The 25197-nt window shown below is 51.0% G+C and overlaps 2 protein-coding genes across 12 annotated transcripts in view; one reads left to right on the top strand and one right to left on the bottom strand.

The window, feature by feature from the left end:
• Positions 1–25197, bottom strand: part of ZCCHC17 (zinc finger CCHC-type containing 17) — a 1254002-nt gene that overhangs the window by 168135 nt on the left and 1060670 nt on the right. The window contains exon 1 of one of the 11 annotated variants that reach the window (XM_050796209.1): positions 19103–19112. The exons of the other annotated variants lie outside the window; for them this stretch is intronic. The gene's annotated coding sequence lies outside the window, so the exon portion shown is untranslated. Of the gene's footprint in view, positions 1–19102; positions 19113–25197 lie in introns of those variants that run through there. 11 annotated transcript variants of the gene reach the window in all.
• Positions 8988–20706, top strand: NKAIN1 (sodium/potassium transporting ATPase interacting 1). The gene is made up of 6 exons (XM_050796333.1): positions 8988–12345; positions 15047–15127; positions 16377–16574; positions 17881–17941; positions 18530–18611; positions 18759–20706. Exons 1-6 carry the CDS (start codon positions 12112–12114, stop codon positions 18766–18768), a joined length of 666 nt encoding a protein of 221 aa, XP_050652290.1. The 5' UTR covers positions 8988–12111; the 3' UTR covers positions 18769–20706.

Here is a 25197-nt window from a genome sequence, read left to right as displayed (position 1 = left end):
CAAAACCCTGTCTCAAAAAAAAAAAAAAAAGAGAGAGAGAGAAGGAGACTTCTGGTCCAACTCTGTTGTAAGAAATTCCAGAACTACTATAGAAGTGCATATAGTTAAGATTCAAAGTCTCCCCATCTCCCCACTCCCTAGAAATAACGTCTCATAACTGTTTATTGGGTCTCTCCCTGGCTCTTGGTTCTGCGTTTACAGTCCCACGTGTTTGGTGCCTTTTGGGGGAGGTGTTTACACGAATGGAATCATGTTGCTCTGCAGCTTGCTTTTTTCACCTAACAGTGATGGCCTTGGCCATTTCCCAGTGGGATCCGGCCTGGGATAGAGAGGCAGAAAGCCTGCAAAAGCCCTAGAAGAAAGAGAAGAGAGAGGGGTGTGTGTGCGTGCGTGTGTGTGTGCGTGTGTGCGTGCGTCTGTGCGCATGCGTGTATGCGCTTGTGCATGTGTGCGCGTGTGTGCGTGTGTGTGTGTTGGGGGATGAGGGAGGCATCTTCACAGGTCCCTAGGCACAGTGGAGGGGAACCTGTCAGAGAAGCCCCCATCATCAGTTCATCAGCTCCCAGAGGACGGTGGTCTTTGTCTCCAGATGAGCTCTCTGAGGCAGGATCCACGCCATCTTGTTCACTGCCATATGCCCAGGGCCCAGCATATAGTAGGTGCTCAAGAAATATTTGCTCAATGAATTGAGTCCCTACTGGGCCCATCTTCTTTGGCAGGGTCAAAGACCACTTGGTCTCTGTGACTGTTCCTTTTAATCTTATGTTGAGTTGAATCTCATTTCAACTCATGCTCAGATGGCAATGTCCCCAGATGGACCCCCGGAGATGGGGAGGTGGGGGCAGAGCTCAGGGAGAGAGAGGAGCCCCTCCCCTCAGGCACATCACTGCCCCCTCTGCTGTCAGTTTGCTCACCTCCCTAATTAGGGGGTTGGACCAGCAGATCTCAGGGGTCCTTCCAGCTCTGTTGTCTGCGACTTTCGTCCCACTCCCTCATTTCACGGATGAGGGGTTGAGTCGAGTTTAATTTTGTCAGCTGCCTCAGAAATCCACTGGGAAAAGGGGGGTCTGAAAAGCTGTTGCCATATACTCAGCACCAACTGTGTGCCAGACACCCGGCTGGCTGCGAGCTTTATGGGCCCTGTCTGAATCCTCAGGACATTTCACTAATGAGAAAACTGAGGCTCAGAGAGGGGGATAACTTGCCCAAGGTCACACAGTGAGTCGATGAGAACTAGGGCTGGAACTCAGGCCTCCATGTCCTTAAATGGAGAGCTCGTCCCTCAGTGGACTGAAGTCAGTGAGAGAGACAGAACCAGACTGGAACAAAGTTTTCTCTAGAAACTTCAAGGGCCCATCCCTCATCTTTCCCCAGACAGGCTGACTTCTGTGTCTCAGGCCTGTGGTGCCATGGCTGGAATTTTGGCCAGGAAAGTAGTGGACTTGCAGAATTGGCTGGCAAGGTTGGGCACGAGAGACTTCTGATGGGTTCAGTGGCCCTGAGCCTGGGCCCTACCCTACCTTTTCTCCCAGCCAGCTTCCTGGGGCTAGGGTGGGCGCATCTGCATTATTCAGCCCTTATCCCTCACCCCCCACCTCGTGTGGGCTCCTGGGGTTGGCGTCTAGACAGACAAGAGCATCCTACTGAGAACAGAGGCAGCCCTGACTCGGGGCTGAAGGTTCCCATGGCAACAGCATCCCCCTTCGGCTGGCAGCTACCCGATAAATAAATAATTAGGGGTGGGGGTGGGGAGCGAAGGGCAGGGGGAGGGGCAGCAGGGAGCCTCCGGGGAGGCCCTACTCTGGAGAGCAGAGGGGCCAGTTAGGTTTGAAGTAAGCTGGAGGGCAGGGGGGTTGGCATGGCCAGGTGAGAGAAAGTGGACGGAAAAAAGTGGCCAGATGTGAGAGATTTGGAAGATCCGAGAGCCAGGGCTTGAGGACAGGCTGCAGGAGGTGGGGGACGTGGAACAAATGGGGAGCATGAGGGAGACTGAAACCTAAAGTTTAGGTTCCTAGCTCAAGCAGCTGGACACCTCGTGGAGCCCAAAACACTGGACATGGACCAGGTTTGGGCATGTGGAGTTCACAGTGAGCTGTTCACTGAGTCACTGGTTAGAATGCAGCTGGGGGCTGCACGCAAGCAGGTGGTCACTGGAGCTTGGGTGGGCGTGCATTTCCTGGGTAAGTGTGGCATGAGAGGGCCTGGGATGTAGCCCTGGGGCACTCTAATAGTTAGGGGCCTGGCTGCTCTGGAATGGGGTAGTAGCCGAGGAAGATGGAGAATTTGGTTTTAGCACTGGAGTGTGCCAAGCACTGCCCTCACCACTGAAAATGTGGCAGTGAAGCACACAAGCAGAAATTCCTGCCCTCACAGAGCTTGCCATCCACTGCAGGAGACAGACCATAACTAAATAGTGTGTAAATAGTGTGTTTGCCAATGATAAGCACAGGCCAGCATGATGGCGTGTGCTTGCAGTCCTAGCTACTCAGGGGGCTGAGGTGGGAGGATCGCTTGAACCAAGGAGTTCAAGGCTGCAGTGAGCCGTGATCACACCACTGCACTCCAGCTGGGTGATGAAGCGAGAATCCCATCTCAAAAAAATAAAAATAGAAAGTAAAAAACCACCGGGGCACAGTGGCTCACGCCTGTAATCCCAACACTTTGGGAGGCCAAGGTGGGCAGATCACTTGAGGTCAGGAGTTCGAGACCAGCTTGGCCAACATAGTGAAACCCCATCTCTACTAAAAATATAAAAATTAGCCAGGCTTGGTGGCAGGCACCTGTAATCCCAGCTACTCCGGAGGCTGAGGCAGGAAAATCGCTTGAACCCGGGAGGCAGAGGTTGCAGTGAGCCGAGGTCGCGTCACTGCACTCCAGCCTGGGCGACAAAGCTAGACTCCATCTCAGAAAAAAAAAAAAAAAAAAGGCCAGGCACGGTGGCTCACACCTGTAATCCCAGCACTTTGGGAGGCCGAGGCGGGCAGATCACGAGGTCAGGAGATCGAGACCATCCTGGCTAACATGATGAAACCCCATCTCTACTAAAAATACAAAAAATTAGCTGGGCGTGGTGGTGGGCACCTGTAGTCCCAACTACTCAGGAGGCTGAGGCAGGAGAATAGCATGAACCCGGGAGGTGGAGCTTGCAGTGAGCTGAGATTATGCCACTGCACTCCAGCCTGGGTGGCAGAGTGAGACTGTCTCAAAAAAAAAAAAAAAAAAAAAAATCGGCCGGGCGCGGTGGCTCAAGCCTGTAATCCCAGCACTTTGGGAGGCCGAGACGGGCGGATCACAAGGTCAGCAGATCGAGACCATCCTGGTTAACACGGTGAAACCCCGTCTCTACTAAAAAATACAAAAAACTAGCCGGGCGAGGTGGCGGCGCCTGTAGTCCCAGCTACTCGGGAGGCTGAGCCAGGAGAATGGTGTAAACCTGGGAGGCGGAGCTTGCAGTGAGCTGAGATCTGGCCACTGCACTCCAGCCTGGGCGACACAGCTAGACTCCGTCTCAAAAAAAAAAAAAAAAAGTAAAAATCCAATCATAAGCACTGTGGAAAAAATTAAGGAAGGAGGGAGGTAGGGAGTTTTGTGAAAAATATAATTTTAAATAATACTGACTCTTCTCGCAGCCCTATGCGGAAGATACTGTAAATCATACCCATTTTGTTGACCAAAAAACAGGCAGAGGTTGGTTAGTGCCATGCCAAGAGTTGTATAATAACCAGCGCACCAGGATTCTGACCTAGGCTTTGCACCTAACCACTAGGTCATCCTGCCTCTGGGACAGTGCCATGGGGCAAAAGCCAGAGAAGAGTGCTGCTGGCAGGAGAGAGGGCAACTGAGGTCAGGTAAGATGAGGACTGAAATTCATCTGCTGAATTTATTATTTATTTATTTTCAACTGCTGAATTTATTATTTATTTATTTATTTATTTTTGAGACAGAGTCTCACTCTGTCACCCAGGCTGGAGTGCAGTGCTGCGATCTTGGCTCACTGCAACTTCCACCTCCCAGGTTCAAGTGATTCTCCTGCCTCAGCCTCCTGAGTAGCTGGGATTACAGGCTCCCACCACCAAGCCTGGCTAATTTTTGTATTTTTAGTAGAGACAGGGTTTCACCATGTTGGCCAGGCTGGTCTCAAACTCCTGACCTCAAGTGATCCACCCACCTTGGCTTTCCAAAGTGCTGGGATTACAGGCACCCCGCCTTATCTGCTGAATTTAATAACAAGGAGGTCGCCAGTGACCTCAGTAAGAACTCTTTAAGTGGCCAAGCAGAAAGTCACTCTGGGAGATAGAGTGGCAGGGAAGGCCACGGAGACCTTTTAGGTAGTTTTAGATGTGAGAGTGTTGAGATAGATAAGGCTGATGTCAGCTGGAAAGTGGTAAGGAGCTTTTTTCTTTTTTTCTTTTTTGAGACAGGTGGGCTATCACAGCTCACTCTAGCCTCAGCCTGCTGGGCTCAAGCGATCCTCCCACCTCAGCCTCTCAAGTAGCTGGGACCACAGATGTGCACCACCATGCCCGGCTGAATTTTTGTATTTTTTTAATAGAGGTGGGGCTTTTGCCATGTTGCCCAGGCTGGTCTCAAACTCCTGAGCTCAAGCAATCTACCCCCCTGGGCCTCCCAAAGTACTGGGATTATAGGTGTGAGCTATTATACCCAGACACTATTTTTTTTTTTTAAATGGGAGAGGCTTTGAGCTTGTTTAAGAGCCAGTGAGAAGGATCTGGGGAGAGGGAGAAGCTATGTTTACAAGAGAGAAGGGACTGTGAATGGTGTGGGCTCCTGAGAAGACAAGAGGAGCTGGATCCAGAGTGCAGGTGGCCGGGCTGGGTGCCGTGGCAGGGTAGGGCAAGGCAAGGTGGAAAGAAAGAAAGGCCAGGTGCAGTGGCTCATGTCTGTAATCCCAGCACTTTGGGAGGCTGAGGCAGGTGGATTACCTGAGGTCGGGAGTTCAAGACCAGCCTGGCCAACATGGCGAAACCCCGTCTCTACTAAAAAATACAAAAAATTAAGCCGGGCGTGGTGGTGGGTGCCTGTAATTGCAGCTACTGGAAAGGCTGAAGCAAGAGAATAGCTTGAACCCAGGAGGCGGAGGTTGCAAGTTGGCCTAGATCGCACCACTGCACTCTAGCCTGGGCGACAGAGTGAGACTCAAAAAAAAAAAAAGGAGGAAGGAAGGAATAGAGAGAGAGAGAAAGAAAAGAAAAGAGCTGGGCGGCGCGGTGGCTCACACCTGTAATCCCAGCACTTTGGGAGGCTGAGGTGGGCAGCTCATGAGGTCAGGAGTTTGAGACAAGCCTTGACTAACATGGTGAAACCCCATCTCTACTAAAAATACAAGAGTTAGCCAGGCATGGTGGCAGGGGCTTGTAATCCCAACTACTTGGGAGGCTGAGGCAGGAGAATCGCTTGAACCTGGGAGGCAGGGGTTGTGGTGAGCTGAGATTGCGCCACTGCACCCCAGCCTGGGTGACAGAATGGGACTCTGACTCAAAAAAAAAAAGAGAGAGAGAGAGAAAAGGAAGGAAAAGGAAAGGAAAGGAAAAAAGAAAAGAAAGGAAAGGAAAAGAGAAAAGAAACAAAAGAAAAGAAGAGAAAAAATAAAGAAAAGAAAGCAGGCCAGGTGCAGGGGCTCAGGCCTATAATCCCAGCACTTTGGGAGGCCGAGGCGGGCAGATCACCTGAGGTCGGGAGTTTGAGACCAGCCTGACCAATGTGGAGAAACCCCGTCTCTACTAAAAATACAAGAATTAGCAGAGCATGGTGGCATGCACTTGTAATCCCAGCTACTTGGGAGGCTGAGGCAGGAGAATCGCTTGAACCCAGGAGGTGGAGGTTGCAGTGAGCTGAGATTGCGCCATTGCACTCCAGCCTGGGTGACAAGAGCGAAACTCCATGGAAAAAAAAAAAAAAAAAGAAGGAAGGAAGGAGGGAGGGAGGGAGGGAAGGAAGGGAAGAAAGAAAAATAAAGAGAAAGAAAAGAAAGAATGAAGGAAAGAAAAAGGGAAGGGAAGGGAAAGAAAAGAAAAAAAGAGAGAGCTGGGTCAGGGGAGAACAGAGATCAAAGGCAGAGAGGACTGATGGGCAGGAACGTGGGGCTTCCTCTGTGAGCACTGGCAGGTGAAGACAGGGATGTGAGGCCTGGGTGACACATTCTCATCTGTCACTCTGGGACGACAGTCAGGGGGCTCTTTCTGTGTGGCTGGGATGAGATTTGTATTTTAGAAACAGTAACTGAGTGGGGTGGTGGCCATCCTTCCCCTGGCAGGAGATCAGGGAGAAGTCTGTATCCACTGCCCCCAGGAACGTTCACCCCAGCTCACTTAGGAGAGGGATTCAAGAAGCTACCTTGGCTCGGCTTGCAGCTGACCAGGTAAAAATCTCTCCGAAGTCCATTTTTCCCCCAGCGCACATGCATTTGCAATTTTTGCAAAGGAGTAGATTGCTGTTGCGTCTGCACAGTTCCTCCCTTCTAAGTAACAAAGACACAGCAAAGCCAGTTATGATTTACAATCACTGCAGCCCTCAGATTCGTGTTTCGGAGCTGATGCAACCAGGTGGGAAAGGTATTCCTCTTATTTTGTTCCTATTATTATTTGTTAATTAGCTGCATGTAACTGCTACACAAGCAGAAGTTCTGGAATATTTGACTTGGTTTTCTTTTTCTTTTCTTTTCTTTTTTCTTTTCTTTTCTTTTTTTTTTTTTTTTTTTTTTGAGACCGAATTTCGCACTATCACCTGGGCTGGAGTGCAAGGGTGCGATCTCGGCTCACTGCAACCTCCACCTCCCAGGTTCAAGTAATTCTCCTGCTTCAGCCTCCTGAGTAGCTGGGACTACAGGCACCTGCCCCCATACCCAGCTAATTTTTGTATTTTTAGTAGAGGCAGAGTTTCACCGTGTTGGCCAGGCTGGTCTCGAACTCCTGACCTTGTAATCCACCCACCTTGGCCTCCCAAAGTGCTGGTATTACAAGTGTGAGCCACTGCGCCGGCCTTGACTTGGTTTTCTAATAAAAAATAATAACTTTAAGATTGTTTATAAGACACTGAATCTAATTTTTTTTTTTTTTAATAGAGATGGGATCTCACTATGTTGCCAAGGCTGGTCCAGAACTCCTGGCCTCAAGCCATCCTCTGGCCTTGGCCTCCCAAAGTGTTGAGATTACAGGTGTGAGTGACTATACCCAGCCTACATCTAAATTTTTAAAATATATATTTAGGCCAGGCATGGTGGCTCATGCCTGTAATCCCAGCACTTTGGGAGGCCAAGGTGGTTGGATCACATGAGCCCAGGAGAGTATGAGACTAGGCTGGGCAACAGGGCGAGATCCTGTTCTCTACAAAAAATACAAAAATCAACTGGGGCCGGGCGCGGTGGCTCACGCCTGTAATTCCAGCACTTTGGAAGGCCGAGGCGGGCGAATCACGAGGTCAGGAGATAGAGACCATCCTGACTAACACAGTGAAACCCCGCCTGTACTAAAAATACAAAAAATTAGCCGGGCGTGGTGGCAGGTGCCTGTAGTCCCAGCTACTGGGGAGGCTGAGGCAGGAGAATGGCCTGAACCCAGGCGGCGGAGCTTGCAGTGAGCCCAGATCGAGCCACTGCACTCCAGCCTGGGCGACAGGGCGAGACTCCATCTCAAAAAAAAAAAAAAAAATCAACTGGGTATGGTGGGATGCGCCTGTAGTCCCAGCTACTTGGGAGGCTGAGGCAGGAGAATGGTGTGAACCCAGGAAGCGGAGCTTGCATTGAGCTGATAGCATGCCACTGCACTCCAGCCTGGGCGACAGAGCGAGATTCCATCTCAAAAAAAAAAAAAAAAGATTTGTTTAAATCTGCACTCACCATCAGAGGAAGAGATGGCCTTTTTCAGGCCTGGGTCATAGCCCTGACTCCCCGGTTTGTACTGATTTCCTGTCCCCCTCCTCTACTAAGTAGGTCCTGAGTTTCAAAGGGGCAGGGACCACAACTTCTTCACTCCTACATCCGGGAGTTAGCACAAAGCCTGCCATAGACTAAACGTTCTGTGAATAAATAAGTGATGAACCCTGGCTGGGTGAGGGCATGTCAGATGTCGGATGGATGGATAAATGGGTCTGGCTGGTTATAGATAAATGAGTGAATGGTTGCTGGGCGTGAGGATGAAGGAAGGCCAGAGCCATGCCGAGAGTGGGAAGAACAGCCTCCACTCCATGTCAAGTGGAGAGAGCAGTCCCTGTGGGCCAGTCAGGGAGGCCTTCCTACCAAAAGAGGGAACTGAGCTACACCGTGAAAACTAAGGAGGACTTGGATAAAGGCAAAGGGAGGCCCGGAGCAGTGGCTTATGTCTGTAATCCCAGCATTTTGGGAGGCCAGGGCAGGAAGATCACTTGAGGCCAGGAGTTCAAGACTACCCCAGGCAACATGGTGAGACCCAATCTCTACAAAATATTTTAAAATTACCCAGATGCAGTGGCACCTGCCTGTAGTCCCAGCTACTAAGGAGGCTGAGGCAGGAGGATGCCTTGAGCCCAGGAAATTGAGGTTGCAGTGGGCTGTAATCACCACATTGCACCCCAACCTGGGCAAAAGTGCAAGACTCTTTCTCAAAATAAAATATAAAATAAAAAATAAGGCAAAGACGAATGAAGGTAGGTCTTCAACTGTTGTTACAGCCTCTTGGGGGCAGGAGCTGATGGGAAATACAGGACTGAGCCAGATCCTAGTGGGCCCTCAGTGCCAAACTAAGAAGCTTAGACTGTTAAGCCTTCTATTAATTAGCTGCTATATATTAAGTCTAATTGTCTGTTAGTTTATGTGATATCTCTATATCCCCACAACAACTTCTCAAGAGAGGGATTATCTTCTCTATTTATAGTTGAATAAATAGATTCAGAGAGGGAAAGTGACTTGCTCTAAGTCACACAGCAGAGCCGGAATTTGAATCTGACTTTAAGTGACTACCAATCTGCTACTGCTTTAAAAAAACAAAACAAACAAACAAAACAAACTATCCCTCTCTGTTTTCTATCAATAAGGTCACAGAGAACAGAGGGGTTTTGAGTAGGTGCCAGTTTGGGTGGAGATGATATCATCTTTTAGGTGGACTTTTTTTTTTCCTTTTTTTTGAGACAGAGTCTCACTCTGTCACCCAGGCTGGAGTACAGTGGCGCAATCTCAACTCACTGCAGCCTCTGCCTCCACACCCAGGCAATTGTTCAAGCAATTCTCCTCCCCTAGCCTCCACACCCAGCTAACTTTCGTATTTTCAGTAGAGATGGAGTTTCACCATGTTGGCCAGGCTGGCCTCAAACTCCTGACCTCAAGTGATCCGCCCACCTTGGCCTCCCAAAGTGCTGGGATTACAGGCGTGAGTCACCGCGCCCAGCCTTAGGTGGACGTATTTGGCAGGGTGCCTCAGCTGCACCGTGAGCCTGGATAGCTCTGTCACAGCCTCCTCCTCCATCCTCTGACGGAGACCTTCTCCCTTAGGGCCAGGTAACAGCTGAGTCAAGAACATTGAGCTGGACCCCAGACCACCAAGGCTCCCAAGGCCAGGCAGAGTCAGGGTGGAAAGAGGAAGAGTGGACTAGAGGAAGAGTGGCATAGGAGCAGCAGACAGAGACTGTGACCGTGACAGAGGCCCCTGAACAAGCTTGGGGAGTTTCTCCCCCAAGGCCAGCAGACGATGGAAGTCAAGGCTGGAAGGGCCCTTGGAGATTACCTAGTCCAGTGACTTCCATGCATGGAAGAGGAGCCCCAAACCCAGCGGGGAAAGTGGGCTGCCCAAAGTCACCCAGGAGTCAGAGGCAGACTTCCCACCACAATTTACACTTCTTGACTCCCTTACCCATGCCAAGATGGGAAAGGTGGTGCCAAGATAGGACAGGTGGCTGAGAAAGGCCTATTCTGCCACCAACCTGCTGTGTGACCTTGGACAAGTCACTTCCCCTCTCTGAACCTCATCTTCCCTTTCCTCAAAATGAAATAATGATTCCAGCTCTGCCGTTCTGCCAAGGAGCATCCAGTGAGAGATGAGCTTTACAATCTGCAGATCCCTGGGAGGGGAGTCACCATCAAGAGGCAGGCTGGTGCCAGGTGGGTAAATGCCAAGGTTGGGCCTGGCACCACCAGGCTTCCCTCACCACCTTGCCCAAGCCTGCAGCTTCCTTGGTCTCTGCCCAAGCCTTGCCATCTGTGTGGTAGCATCAGCTCCACCTCCTCCTGCCTCCCTGCCTGGAAAAAGGCTTCTTATATCTCCTCACTTTATCTGAATCTTCCCTCCCCCTCCCCAGCCAGACCCTCTTCTCTCCTCTTCTGTTGTAGTTAGGGCTCTTCGTTGCAAATGACAAAAATCGGCAGGACAAGGAGGGAGAACCAGCTTTAGGCATGGCTGTATTCAGAGGCCTGAAAGATGGCACAGGACATTCCCTTGTGTGTGTTCAGTCTTCCTCCCACACACACTCTCTCTGTACCTTAGCTATGGCTTTGTCCTCAGGCAGGCCATCCACCTGAGGTGGCCAAGGCAGCCACCAACAGCTCCAAGCTCACACCACACCCATTCAGGTATCCTGGCAGGAGAGCAGCTCTTCCCGATTGTTCTAGCAAATATCCAGGGTGATTCTCAGGGGCAGAGCACAAGGTGAGCGCCTATCCCTAAATTCATCGTTGTCTTTGATTATTTGGCTAGACTTGGCTCACCTGCCCACCCCAGAAACTAGAAATGAGTGAGCCCCACTCAAGCCATGTGGACAGAATGGTAGGAGGTGGTTCTTTAAAGCAAAATTTGGCTGGGCCTGGTGGCTCACGCCTATAATCCCAGCACTTTGGGAGGCTGAGGTGGGTGGATCATTTGAGGTCAGGAGTTCGAGACCAGCCTGGCCAACATGGTGAAACTCTGCCTCTACTAAAAATACAAAAATTAGCTGAGTATGAGGGCAGGTGCCTGTGGTCCCAGCTACTCAAGAGGCTGAGGCAGGAGAATTGCTTGAACCCATGAGGCGGAGGTTGCAGTGAGCTGAGATAGCCCCACTGCACTGCAGCCTGGGTGACAGAGCAAGACTCTGTTTAAAAATAATGATAATAAATATTTAGAAATAAAAAATAAACGACCATTTTATTTAGTTCATGATTCTGTGGGAAAGCTGGGAGATTCTTCTGGTCTGGGCTATGTGTCTCTGGTCAGCTAGTGATCCAGGGTGATCTAGCATGGCCTTGCTCACATGGCTGATGGCTGATGGGCTGTCAGCTGGGGTGCCTTCACTCTCCTCCCCGCGGCCTCTCATCCTCCAGCAGGTCAGCTGGGGCTTGTTCACAAGGTGGTCTTGTTACAAGTGAAGCAAGTGGGCAAGCTCCAAAGCACACCCATTTTTTTTCTTTTCTTTTTTTTTTTTTTTGAGACAGGGTCTCACTCTGTCGCCCAGGCTGGAGTGCAGTGACATGATCTTGGCTCACTGCAACCTCTGCTTTCTGGGCTCAAGCAATTCTCTCACCTAAGCCTCCCGAGTAGCTGGGACTACAGGCGCACACCACCACACCTGGCAATGGTTTGTATTTTTTGTCGAGACGGGGTTTCACCATGATGCCCAGACTGGACTCATGCATTTTTCAAGCCTTTTTCAAACACGTTTGCATCGTGTTTGACAAAGTCCCTTTAGGCAAAGCAAGTCGCGTGGCCAAGCACAGCATTAGTGTAGAAGGGCACTACGGAAGAGCATGGAAACAGGAAGAGGAGGATTTGAGGCCAATTTTGCAATATATTCCAACTCCCTCAGGGAAGGGGAGTGAAAAGCATTTTCTTCTCTGTAGCCCATGGATGTCATGGGCCAGGGCAAGCTGCAGATGGGGATCCTTGGAAGAGGTAACTGTGGCTCCAGGACTTCCCTGCCCTCCAAGGCTTGGAGTGACAGTCTGGATTCTGACCCCACTGTCTTCCCCACACGGAGTAGATGCAGGAGCTTGAGCTGCTAGAGGGAAGGGCCTCTTGGTGGGGAGGAAGGTATTCTGCATCCTGGCTCCTATCACCTTTCAGCCCATCCCAAAGTAATGACCAGGCTTAAGGACCCCCAGCATCCCTTTGGTAGTGAAGGACTGGATGGTTCTGAGACTTACGCCTCATCACCATGGTAACTGGTGCCACCTGCTCCCCAAGGTCAAGCAGGAATCCCTGTCCTTCCCTTTCAGGGGATGACTGTGGCCTCAGCCTGTCTCTTCCACAGGTGGCTGCGCTGGAGCGGCAGATCTTTGACTTCCTGGGCTACCAGTGGGCTCCCATCCTAGCCAACTTCCTGCACATCATGGCAGTCATCCTGGGCATCTTTGGCACCGTGCAGTACCGATCCCGGTACCTCATCCTGGTACGGCTCACCTAGCCCCTTCCCAAGCCAACTCCTCTCCTCACCCCTGCCCACTCCACCCCTCCCTGCTCCTCAAAACCAGAACTGCCTCCCAACACTGGGGCACTGGTCTTGGCTCCACCCAAAGCAAGATGGGGTGAATGTGCACAGCCCAGTGCTTCTTTGCTCAGAGGAGACAGGGTTGTTTTTTTTTTTCCTGAAGAATTTTTTAGGGAAATAATCCAAATATAAACAAAATGGATCATGTAGTGAGTGCCTGGCATGTGCCAGGCACGCTGCTAAATTTCACGTGCTTCATCTCATGTCTGCAGTAGCCCTGTGAGGCAGACCTTACCAGCTCCGTTTTCCAGATGAGGAAACTGAAGCTCAGAAAGGTTGTGAGTCTTCCTAAGGTCACACAGCTAATGAAAGCAAGGCAGGATTAGAACATCAGATCTACAGTGAAGGCTCCTGCCACGGCACTACACGCCCTCACTAAGCCGAGGGACGGGCGCAGGGACACAGGAGGGGTGGGTTTCATCTTATTTAGTTTCTCAGGAAGCTTCAGGAAGGCTTGGCATTTGTCTGTCCTGCCCAGTGTACATCAAGGATGTGGTCTGGAGCAGCTAGTGTGGCTTTGAGGTCAGTGCCTCCCTGCGCTCCAGTCCCAGGAGTCTGGGTCTCTCTCCTCCTCCCCGACAGCCTCTTCCCAAGTCCTGGTCCCTAATGGTCTCTGTCAAACTCCTGCTTTCAGCTAGATTCACCCATATCGCCTGCTGTTCCTCAGTGACCTCTTCACATGGCTCTCTTGAGCGAAAAGGCTTTTCACTAGATTTACTGCATACATGCTTGACACCTACAATCACAATGACATGCAATGTCATGCTGCCTCCAGAGCCCACGCACACTCATTCTAGGACTTCTTTCCCCACCTCCGCAGGCTCAGCTCCCAGAAGCCAGGTGAACAGGACCCTAACAAGGCTCTCTCTCATCTGACGTAAGAGAACCCTTCTCTCCAGTTCTCAGGGAAGCCCCAGGCACCACTGTCAACAACACTGTCTGCCAGCTGACAGCCACTAGAATTGCAGGCACAGGACTTGGGTAGCAGCATCCAGCTCTCAAATCTACCCTAACCTCCTTTCCAGCTCACTGCCGTGGGTGGAATGCTGTTCTCCCCAGAGGTGGCCACATTCGGGATGTGGGAGAACTGAGGGGCCCAGGGGCCTCGGTGTTGCCCTAGCAATGCAGCTCCCAGTCCCTCCCATCCCAGCCCTCTCCCTCCAGACAGATGGAAAGATTGCTGGAGCAGGGCAGATCCACCTGTGTCATTCAGGTACAATTTACAGAGCAAGGAGGGGAAGGAGGAAAGTGACAGAGTGAGGGCATCCAGGGCCCAGGCTGGACTCCCTTTCTATGCTTGGGGCCTCACTGTCGTCTGCTCACCCCAGCCTTTCTCCAGGCCCCATCCATGATCCTGCCTCCACCTCCCCTGGTTCCCTTATATCCAGAATCCAGCCACAGCCATGTGAGAAGATGTCACACTCATACTCAGGAAAAAGGCTGCAGGATAACCTCCTGTCTCTTTTGGTCTGAAGTTCCCAGCATCCACTGCCCTCCAGCCTGGGTGACAGACTGAGATTTTGCCTAAAAAAAATAATAATAATAATTAAGACTTTTTTTTTTTTTTGAGACGGAGTTTCACTCTTGTTGCCCAGGCTGGAGTCCAGTGGTGTGATCTCAGCTCACCACAACCTCCACCTCCCAGGTTCAAGCGATTCTCCTGCCTCAGCCTCCTGAGTAGTTGGGACTACAGGCATGCGCCACCACGCCTGGCTAATTTTGTATTTTTAGTAGAGACAGGATTTCTCCATGTTGGTCAGGCTGGTCTCAGACTACCGAACTCAGATGACCTGCCCACCTCGGCCTTCCAAAGTGCTGGGATTACAAGCGTGAGCCACTGTGCCTGGCCTCTTTTTTTTTTTTTAAGAGATGGGTTTTCTCCATGTTGCCCAGGCTGGTCTTGAACTCCTGGGCTCAAGTCATCTGCCCACCTCAGCCTCCCAAAGTGCTGGGATTACAGGTATGAGCCACTGCACCTGGCCCATTTCCTATAGTCTTAACGGGTTCATCCAGCTATTCTGTGCTAGGCATTGGCATTGCAGTGGTGAGCCAGGCAGGCAAAGTCCTCGCCCTCTAGTGGCTTACCACCTGGAACATGTTTCTGAAAGGGTCATCCGAGTTACAATCCCCTAGGGATTGCTTAAACAGCTTTTAAACAGCATCCCTAGAAATTCGGAATCAGTAGGTCTAGAGGTAGGACCCCAGAATCTGCATTTTTGACAAACATCCTTGAATGATTCCAGTATTCTAGAGACAGCTGGTCTAGAGGATGTTGTTAGCAGAGTGGATGGGATTAGCTAGCAGAGAACTTGGATTTGAGTGGCAGCCCTACCTCCTCCTAGCTGTGTGATCTTGGAAAGCTTAAACTTCCTTTCAGCTTTAAATTAGTTTTCTCTAAAGAGAGGGCAGTGCTAACCTTGCAGGGCTGTTGTAAGGCCTGATGGGTGTGTAAATGATTTGTAGGCTACACTGTGCTCTCTGAGTGAGGTATTCTCATAATTTCCCCTGCCCAGATCTCCTCATCCCTGAGCTCTGTCTCCACTGACACTCCCCCTACCCCACTCCCCAGGCCCCACCCTGATCCCACCTCTGCTTTCCCCAGTATGCAGCCTGGCTGGTGCTCTGGGTTGGCTGGAATGCGTTTATCATCTGCTTCTACTTGGAGGTTGGACAGCTGTCCCAGGTAAGCCTCAGGCCTGGCAGTGCCATAGGGCAGAACCTGACCATTCCCATCCCCTGCCCCAAGGGTATTGTGTTATAGGACCAGAGCATCATGTCTTGAAGAAGCCTCCCTCTCCTTACACGCCCAAATAATCTGTGTGCCCCATTTTCCACCTACCAATCCATTTCTGGCTACCTCAAACACAATGATGGAGCAGATAAGGCTGAAGAGCAGCCCATGTGAAGATGAGCCAGGGGTCCCAGTTGATCACAAGCTCAGTAAAAACCAACAGTATGTGGTAGCCCAGAAAGCTACTCTTAGGCCCCACTAATAGAGGTAGAGTATTCAGAGCAAGGGAGGTGAAAATGCCACATGCTTTGTACTGCTTAGATCACAAAGATTTGGCTCTAATTCTGATCAATATTTTTCAGAAGGGAAAGAGACTAGAGTTTGTTTAGGGAAGATTGAGCAGACCATGTCACACGAAGAACTGCTGAAGAAAGTAGGACTGTTTCACTTGAATAAGAGCAAGCCCAGAGAGACACGACTTCTATTTTTAGATATAAAGGAGACAAAATATGTGAATTTAAGAGCATTGGCTTTGTAGTTTGACCCTGCTAGGTTCCAATCCCAGCTCTGAAAGCTTCTAGCTATATTACCCTGGGCAAGGGGCCGATCCTGTCTGAGCCCCAGTTTCCTCATCTAGTAAGTGGACATAAAGCAACTGCAACTTCATGTGGTTGCTGAGGGGATAAAATAAGATCACACATCTGAGTGCTTGGCCCCTGGTCGGCAGGCAGTGAGTATTTACCTGCTGAATGAGTGACTGCATGGATGGGCACCTGGGTGCACACCCTGGGTAAGAACTTCCAATCTAGGCCAGCCCTTCTCCATTTAACAAATGCGGAGACTGAGGCCCCAAAGGAGAGGTTCGCCCAGGGTCGCACACAGTGGGAGCGGTGGAGAGACTGAATGGGCTGTGAAGGGGCCTGTACTGAGGATTTCACCTGTGGCTGGGAAATTGTTAATGTTCCTTCCAGCTCTGAAAATTCTGAGGCCCCTGTGAGTCCACACAAACCCCTTCCCATCTCAATGAGAAAAGAGTGAGGCCTGTGTGGTCATCAAGTGCCACCTGTTGGCCAAATATGGACTTGCAGGTGCAGACTCCCTGAATCCCTTTACCCATCAATATGAAGTCTCCCTGGGCTGGGGGAGTAGCTCCCCCCTCCCTCTCCCTCACATTCGGTATCCCAGGCTCCTTTGCCCCCAGGACCGGGACTTCATCATGACCTTCAACACATCCCTGCACCGCTCCTGGTGGATGGAGAATGGACCAGGCTGCCTGGTGACACCTGTTCTGAACTCCCGCCTGGCTCTGGAGGACCACCATGTCATCTCTGTCACTGGCTGCTTGCTTGACTATCCCTACATTGAAGCCCTCAGCAGCGCCCTGCAGATCTTCCTGGCAGTGAGTCCTTCTGTCTCCCACCCTACACACACTTCCCGATCCCTTTCTTTAGCTCTAGTTAAGAGGGGATGATGGGTCGGGCACAGTGGCTCACACCTGCAATCCCAGCACTTTGGGAGGCCGAGGCGGGCGGATCACCTAAGGTCAGGAGTTCAAGACCAGCCTGACCAACATGGAGAAATCCCGTCTCTACTAAAAATACAAAATTAGCCAGGTGTGGTGGCACATGCCTGTAATCCCGCTTACTCGGGAGGCTGAGGCAGGAGAATCGCTTGAACCCGGGAGGTGGAGGTTGCAGTGAGCCAAAATTGCACCATTGCACTCCAGCCTGGGTAACAAGAGGGAAACTCCTTAAAAAAAAAAAAAAAAAAAAAAAAAAAAAAAAAAAAAAAGGGGATAAACCTAGGTTTTCCACCTGTCTGTCCTTTTGTCTGCATCTGTTTCCATATCCTGTACCACCTTCCCTCACCCCTGCCCCAGCGCCTATGCAGGGAGTGAACAGGTTTAGTGAATAGGATGAGGCATCAGACTAGGAATCAATCCTGGGTTTAAATGCTCAATACACCCACTGCGTGACTTTGGACAAGTCACCTGCCTTCTTGGAGCTTGTTTCCTTATCCACAAAAAGGAATGACAATACCAGCCTCAGAGTTGTGAGAATAAAAAAGTGACCCCAGTGGGCGTGGTGCCTCATGCCTACAAAGCCAGCTACTTGAGAGGCTGAGGCAGGAGGATCGCTTGAGCCCAGGAGGTTGAAGCTGAAGTGAGCCATGATTGCATCACTGCACTCCAACCTGGGTGATAGAGTGAGACCCTGTCTGAAAGAAAGAAGGAAGGAAGGAAGGAAGGGAGGGAGGGAGGGAGGGAGGGAGGGAAAGAAGGAAGAAACAAGAAAAAGAAAAAGAAAGAAGGAAAGAAAGAAAGAAAGAAAGAGAAAGAAAGAAAGAAGAAACTAACTCCAAGATAGGAGTAGTTCCTGTTTCTAGAAGGGCCAGCCCTGTCCTAGGCACTTTGTACCCACAAAGTCACATAATCCTCTTTCTTCTTAACACACCATAAGTCCAACTGGGAAAACTGAGGCTCAAAGAGGTAAAATGATTATTTGCCTCAAGTCACACTTTCAGAAGAGTTAAACCATGTATGTTTGACTTTAAGGTGAAAACATTTAACTGGAAGTTGTTACGGGTTTGCCTTCATCCTGGCATGCCTCCTCCCTTGCCAGTCAGGGCGTACAGGGCCCTGCAGGGGGTGGAGGAAGAGGTTCCCACTCCTCCTTCCCTCCCTGACGTGTCACCTCCACTCCCAGCTGTTCGGCTTCGTGTTCGCCTGCTACGTGAGCAAAGTGTTCCTGGAGGAGGAGGACAGCTGTGAGTAAGGCGCCCCTAGGGAAGAGGGGAATCTTGCCCCGTACCTTCAGCACCCTGGACAGAGGCCTGTGACGGGCCGTGGCGGGAGGGAGCCCAAGTCACTGGCCCCTTTCGAGGGGAAGAGGCGGCTGGTGTGGAAGGCTCTGAATACCAGCCCGTTCCGGGCTGGGGTCCAGACGTCCAGGTGCCCAGTCCCTGGCCCCAGCACCGCCTTTCCCCAGTCTCGCTCCACGTGGACCTCATCAGAGGTCTTGTCCCCTTTAGAGGCTCGAGCCCCGCCCCCAAGAGCCTTCTCTCCCATAGGACCGCCCGGCCTCCCAGGCCCAAGCCTTAAGGATTGGGGCCTGACCCTCCGCTGGCCCGGCCCCGCTGCCTCCAGACCCCCAGAGGCCCATCCCTCAGGGTCCAGCCGAAGCCCCGCCCCAGGCCCTGCACGGGGTCTGACCCTCGCTCCTCCCCTCCTCACGGCTTCTCTGGCTCCGCTTCCTCGGGTGGGGGTCCTGCCCTCAGATTCCCCACCTTCAGGACCCAGTCTCCCTCTCCTCACCCCGCCGCTGAACTCTAACACGCGCCGCCCCCCTTCCGCAGTTGACTTCATCGGCGGCTTTGACTCCTATGGATACCAGGCGCCCCAGAAGACGTCGCATTTACAGCTGCAGCCTCTGTACACGTGGGTCACGGCGCCCTGCTGGCTTGGGGAGGCCCGGGCGTCGGGGTTGCGAAAAGGAGGGGACGGAGGAGTGGGCAGGGCAACCGGGTCTCTCCGACCTCATACTTTTGAGGTCCACTGTCCCTAACCTGCCTTTGTTTCCCGCAGGTCGGGGTAGCCTCTGCCCCGCGCCCACCTCGGCGCCTCGCCTTGGGCCCCTGGACTGACCGCAGCTGCCTTGGGCTCAGGCCAAGGCGCAGGCGCGCCCCCTGGTGGCCCGCGCGCTCACTGCAGCCTGCGCCCGCCCCCGGGTCTGCAGCCGGAGACGCGGATTTGGACTTGGACTTGGCCTTGGCTCTTCGCAGCCCGGACTTCGGAGGAGTGGGGCAGGGCGGGGGAGGGGCACCGCGGGTTTTTTGTTTGTTTATTTGTTTTTAATCTCAGCCTTGGCGTGAGCTGGGGCCTTCCTCTCTTCTCCAGCCTCTCTTTCACCCTTCACCCAGCATCCTGCCCCCCTGTCCAAAAACAGCAGGACATCACACCCATCCCATCCCACCACACTCACTCACCAGCTCTGGGGAAAGCTACTCTGAACTAGGAGCAGGAGTCCTGGGTTCTAATCGCAGGTCCAACACTGACTGTGATGTCTGGCTAAGCCCTTGCCCTCTCTGGGCCTCGGTTTCCCCTCCTCAAGTGATTAATTCCTTAGCAAATGGACTCTTTTAGACTTCTCATTTAACTCAATTCCCTGAGCTAGACTGGGATTAAAATTCCCATTTTGCAGTACATTAAAACTGAGGCCCAGAGATGCAATTTGCTTGAGGCCACACAGCTAGATTTTTGGTGGAAGTGGGCCTTGAACACAGTGTACTTTCTGCAGTTTCTGACTGTAAAACCCACGTCTGCTCTCTGAGTTCAATTTCAAGCCCCCCTCCAGCTTGGACCCATGTGGTCTCCACCATATTCACACACCACCGCCACCACTTGCCAATGCCTCTCTTAAAGCAATATACCCATTCGTTCTCTTATTGGGAACCGGATGGACAGAGCCCTAAATTCAGCCCCACCCACAGAGAAGCCTTCCTACGCTCAGCCTCTGTCCACCCTTGGCAAATCTTTCAAGCTCTCTCCTCCAGGAAAGTGGGGCCCCAACTCAGTCACCCCACCCCCTTCCAGGTCCCTGAGGCTGGTTCTACTGTATCCCCATCCCCTCCACAACTCCACTCACCCCTGATGGCTCCATCCACCTCACCAGTTGGAAGGCTTGTGGTTCCAGAGGGGAGCAATGCTGGTCAGCGCTGCCCAGACTCCAGTGTTTACAGATCACCAGCGTTTACAACCAATTCAATGGCCAGAAGCCTCCTCTAACAAGCCCACAAGGAGTTCTGAAGGGGCAGATGGGGGTGTGAGTAGTGGGGGAGTCAGGATTGCCAGCACCCTCACCCTTCCTTGGGGGCAAGTAGAGGCGAGAACACTTTCCCCACCTCCCTCCACAGACACTCCTGAGGACCCTGCATCCCACACACTGCCTGGTGTGTCCATAGATGAGAGGATCAGGCCTCAGCATTTCATCTGTGAAAGAGGTGTGGCCCTGGGTTAGAAAGGAGGGCAGGAGGCATGGAGGAACTGGGGGGACACCCAGATGGTGCGTATGGTTTGCACACCTGAGCCTGTCTGGTGACCACTTCGCTCCTCGCCCACTACCCTCCAATCTATCATTCCCTACTCTCTACGGCCAAAATATCCTGAGCAAGGCTGACAACCCCACCCCACCATCCCAACTGCAAGCAGCCAGCCCCAGGAGTTCCTCTGGCCCCCACAGGCATGGAGCTCCTAGCTGCTGGGTACAGCTCAAGAGGGGGGCAGCTCCCTCAGGCTAAGCTGCTGCCGTTCACTGGGCCAGCCCTGCTTCCAGCCCCCACTTCTCTCAACCCCACTCTCCCAGGCCCCTTTCTACTCAACGGGTGCAGCCACTGGTGCTTTGAAGCCTTTTGTTTTTATAAGATGGTTTTTGCAAGGGGACCAGGTTCTCTTTCCACTGGGACCTTGCAAGGAGGGGAGTGCTCTCCTGGTTTCTGTGCAGGTGGGTTGATTAAAGATGGTGTTTTCTTCTCTATCTTCCTGTCCTGCCCGTTGGGTCTGTAGAACTTTCTAAGTGAGAAGTCCCTACACGAGGGCAGGCAGGGATGATTTGATGTTGATGCTATCAAATATTCCTGGGGTGGCCAGGCACGGTGGCTCATGCCTGTAATCCCAACACTTTTGAAGGCTGAGGTGGGCAGATCACAGAAGGTCGGGAGTTCGAGACCAGCCTGGCCAACATGATGAAACCCTGTCTCTACTACAAATACACAAATTAGGCAGGGGTGGTAGCGGGCGCTTGTAATCCCAGCTACCCAGGAGGCTGAGGAACAAGAATCACTTGAACTCGGGAAGCAGAGATGCGGAGAGCTCAGATGGCGCCACTCTACCCCAACCTGGGTGATAGAGCGAGACTCCGTCTCAAAAAAAGAAAGAAAGAAGAAAGAAATCCTGGGGCACTGGCCTGTGACTCTGAGTGGGTGTGTGGGTATGCAGCTTTAGGCAACTCACTCTCCCTCTCTATCCTTATCCGGAAAAAAAAAAAAAAAAAAAAAAAAAAAAAAAAAAAAGCAGAGGTCAAACAAAATCAGTGGGTTCCCAAATGTGGCTTCATAATTCCTTAGAGATCTTCCTACTTATTTTCCTGATAAAATGCATTTAAAGTTTATGCTTCCAAATATCCTTTGCATCTTGGCTCTTCCTGAGAATTCAGTTCCGGGTGTGGAATGAACTGACACACAGTGCTTTAGACTCAGGTTCCTGCATCCAACCTTTGATATCCTGGATACTTTTCTGGGGATACAGCCCAAGAATCAGTATTTAGAATGTTTTAATTTGTGTGTCGGGGGGTATGTGGGTGAACAGGTAATATGTATATAAGGTCCGGGAGTCAGAAGGTCCCAGTGGGATTATATACTCATACCTTTTTTCATATCTTTCCAAGGATAGGCCTTTTTTTTTTTTTTTTTTTTTTTTTTTTTTTTTTTTTTTGAGACAGAGTCTCGCTTTGTCACCCAGGCTGGAGTGCAGTGGCGCGATCTCGGCTCACTGCAAGCTCCACCTCCCGGGTTCACGCCATTCTCCTGCCTTAGCCTCCGAGTAGCTGGGACTACAGGCGCCGCCACCATGCCCGGCTAATTTTTTGTATTTTTAGTAGAGACGGGGTTTCACCGTGTTAGCCAGGATGGTCTCGATCTCCTGATCTCGTGATCCACCCGCCTTGGCCTCCCAAAGTGCTGGGATTACAGGAGTGAGCCACCGCGCCCGGCAGCCTTTTTTAAATTATACAATTTTTGGTCAGGCATGATGACTCATGCTTGTAATCCCAGCACTTTCGGAGGCAGAAGCAGGAGGACTGCTTAAGCCCAGGAGTTCCAGACTCACCTTGGGCAACACAGGGAGACTTCATTTCTTAAAAAAAAAAAAAAAAAAAAAAAAGTAAAAATTAGCCGAGCATGGAGTGGCACATGCCTTTAGTCCCAGCTGCTCAGGAGGCTGAGGCAGGAGGATCACTTGAGCCCAAGAAGTTGAGGTTGCAGTAAGAGCTGAGATTGTGCTGCTGCACTACAGCCTGAGAAACAGAGTAAGACTGTCTCAAAAACAAACAAAATTACACATTTTTTTTTCTTTTTCACACAAATGGCAACGTATTCTACTTACTCTTTGACCCTCTGCTTCTTTTTTTCCCCCCTTGAGATAGTCTCACTCTGTCGCCCAGGCTGGAGTGCAGTAGTGCAATCTGAACTCACTGCAACCTCCACATCCCGGGTTCAAGCGATTCTCCTGCCTCAGCCTAATGAGTAGCTGGGATTACAGGTGCCTGCCATCACCCCTGGCTAATGTTTGTATTTTTATTTTATTTATTTCTTTATTTATTTTTAAGATGGTGTCTCACTCTGTTGCCCAGGCTGGAGTGCTGTATTTTTAGTAGAGATGGGGTTTCGCCATGTTGGCCAGGCTAGTCTCGAACTCCTGACTTCAAGTGATCTACCTGCCTTGGCCTCCTACAATGCTGGGATTACAGGAGTAAGCCACCACACCTGGCCTCTTTCACTTAATCTTGGAACTCTTCCCCCAATAATTTCTGTGGAGCTTCCTCTTTTTCTTCCATGGTGACAGGTCTTGATGCAGCTGGCAAGTAAGAATCAGAAGTCCTTACATAACGACGCCCCAGGTCAGTTATGCAAACACCTGTGGACCACTCCTGACCATGGGGTCCAGAGGAAAACAAGTCACAGACACAGAACCTCCAAGGAGCTTCTGATCTGCTGATAGTCAATGCTGAGGGCACAGAGTAGAGTGAAAGGCAATCGTTAACAGGAGCTCAGGAGAGAGATCTGAGTGCCCCAGCAGAGGCAACAGCATGAGCAAAAGGGTGAAAGTAGGAAAATACATAGTGGCCAGGGTAAGAATAGTTGGAGATGAATTGGTTGGAGAAGGCTTCAGTGGATAACATATTCGTTTCCTATTTCTGTTTTTCTTTCTTTCTTTCTTTCTTTCTTTTTTTTTTTTTTTTTTTTTTTTTTTTTTTTTGAGATGAGAGACAGGGTCTTGCTCTATCACCCAGGCTGGAGTGCAGTAGCATAATCATGGCTCATTGCAGCCTTGCCTTTCTAGGCTCAAGTGATCTTCCCTCTTCAGCCTCCTGAGTAGCTGGGACCACAGGTGTGTGCTCAGGAGGATAGCTTGAGCCCATGAGTTTAAGGCTGCAGTGAGCTCTTATACCACTGCACTCCAGCCTGGGTGACAGAGCAAGACCCCAACTCTCCCATCTCTCTCTCTCTCTTTTTTTTTTTTTGAGACAGTCTCACTCTGTCACCCCAGGCTGGAGCGTAGTAGCTCGATCTTGGCTCACCGCAACCTCTGCCTCCCGGATTCAAATAATTCTCATGCCTCAGTCTCCCCAGTAGCTGGACTACTGGCACATGCCACCACATCCAGCTAATTTTTGTATTTTTAGTAGAGACGGGGTTTCACCATGTTGGCCCAGGCTGGTTTTTAACTCCTGGCCTCAAGTGATCTGCCCACCTCAGCCTCCCAATGTGCTGCGATTACAGGCATGAGCCACTGCACTTGGTAGAGACCCAATCTCAAAAAAAAGGGAGTTGTATCTCGGTTACCACAGTCCTGAATGTTGAATCAATGCATCAGCCTGACGTGATAGCAATGGGACCTATTGAAGGATTTCCATCACAAGTTAATCAGTTAGAGCCATACTTTAGAGAGGGTGGGCAGGGCTGGAAGGTTAGGCTAGAGGAGGAAAGCAGGAAGCAATGTTCTGTCTGCAAGAGACCTCGCGTGTCTCACTTCTGCAGGTAGGCGTGTGTCTCAGGGTTATGTGTGTGATGATGAGCACTCTGTGTATTAACTTGGGAGAGCTACTACGGTAATGATCAGCATGAACTGCAGCAGTCAAGCAGACCTGGATCCAAATATTAAATTCCCCACTCTGGAACCAGTCGAACTGGTCTTCCCAGGCAGTCCAGTGGAGTTTCCCCAGCTCCTGCCATCCTGAGGCCATCTTCCAATAACCTCTGCATATTAAAATAATCCAGGTAGGGCTGACCATCTTCCAATAACTGCTGAGTCATAAAGGTGCCCATGGCATTCTTTGAAGCAATGAAATGTGAATTGACCCACAGTGCATTTGACAAGCACAACAGTCTACTGGGACTTAGGGACATAATCATGTTTTCTTCAGTGCATTGGAATGTGGGTCTTGCAACTTCTAAACAGATTAGGGATGAAGTAGGTCCTGACACCAAGGCCTCATTCCTTTCTAAGAAGATTCATTCCAAAGGGCCTGGGCAGTGGTTATCAATCTTGCAGAATTTTTTTTCTTTTTTGCAGATGGAGTCTCACTCTGTCACCCAGGCTAGAGTACAACGGCGTGATCTCAGCTCACTACAACCTCCACCTCCTGGGTTCAAGTGATTCTCTTGCTTCAGCCTCCCAAGTAGCTGGGATTATTGGCATGCGCCACCACGCCCAGCTAATTTTTGTAATTTTAGTAGAGATGAGGTTTCGCCATGTTGACCAGGCTGGTCTTGAACTCCTGACTTCAGGCGATTCACCCGCCTAGGCCTCCCAAAGTGCTAGGATTACAGGCATGAGCCACCATGCCTGGCCCAGTCTTGGAGAATTTAAGAATCCCTTAAAATCCAGATTCCTGAGCCCCAATTACTCTGAGACACACTGAATCCAACATCTCCAAGGCAGTGATGAGAATCTGTGCTTTTCACCAGTGCCCCAGGTGATCCAGGTTTGGGAAATCTTAGGCCCTAGTAAAGAGGCATTCAAACAGTTTTGAAACTCCACCTATGTCACTGTCTTCAAGGCCCTGTCAAATTATGCCTGCCACCTCCCTCATATCAAGAGCTAGGCTTTAAGAATATTTTCTCAAGCCGGGTGCAGTAGCTCACACCTGTAATCCCAGCACTTGGGAGGCCGATTCGGGTGGATCACAAAGTTAGGAGTTTGAGACCAACCTGGCCAATATGGTGAAACCCCATCTATACTAAAAATA

This window comes from Macaca thibetana, chromosome 1 (assembly GCF_024542745.1).
Source record: "Macaca thibetana thibetana isolate TM-01 chromosome 1, ASM2454274v1, whole genome shotgun sequence".
NCBI lineage: Eukaryota > Metazoa > Chordata > Mammalia > Primates > Cercopithecidae > Macaca > Macaca thibetana.
This window is presented reverse-complemented; position numbering and strand designations above follow the sequence as displayed.

What these genes read in the sequence shown, in the direction of transcription:
- NKAIN1 (XM_050796333.1), top strand. Translation starts at nt 12,112, where the DNA reads ATGGTAACTGGTGCCACCTGCTCCCCAAGGTCAAGCAGGAATCCCTGT. An exon ending in CCCTGCAGATCTTCCTGGCA is followed by an intron (nt 16,575 to 17,880) that starts GTGAGTCCTTCT and finishes CTCCACTCCCAG; the next exon opens with CTGTTCGGCTTCGTGTTCGC. An exon ending in CCTGGAGGAGGAGGACAGCT is followed by an intron (nt 17,942 to 18,529) that starts GTGAGTAAGGCG and finishes CCCCTTCCGCAG; the next exon opens with TTGACTTCATCGGCGGCTTT.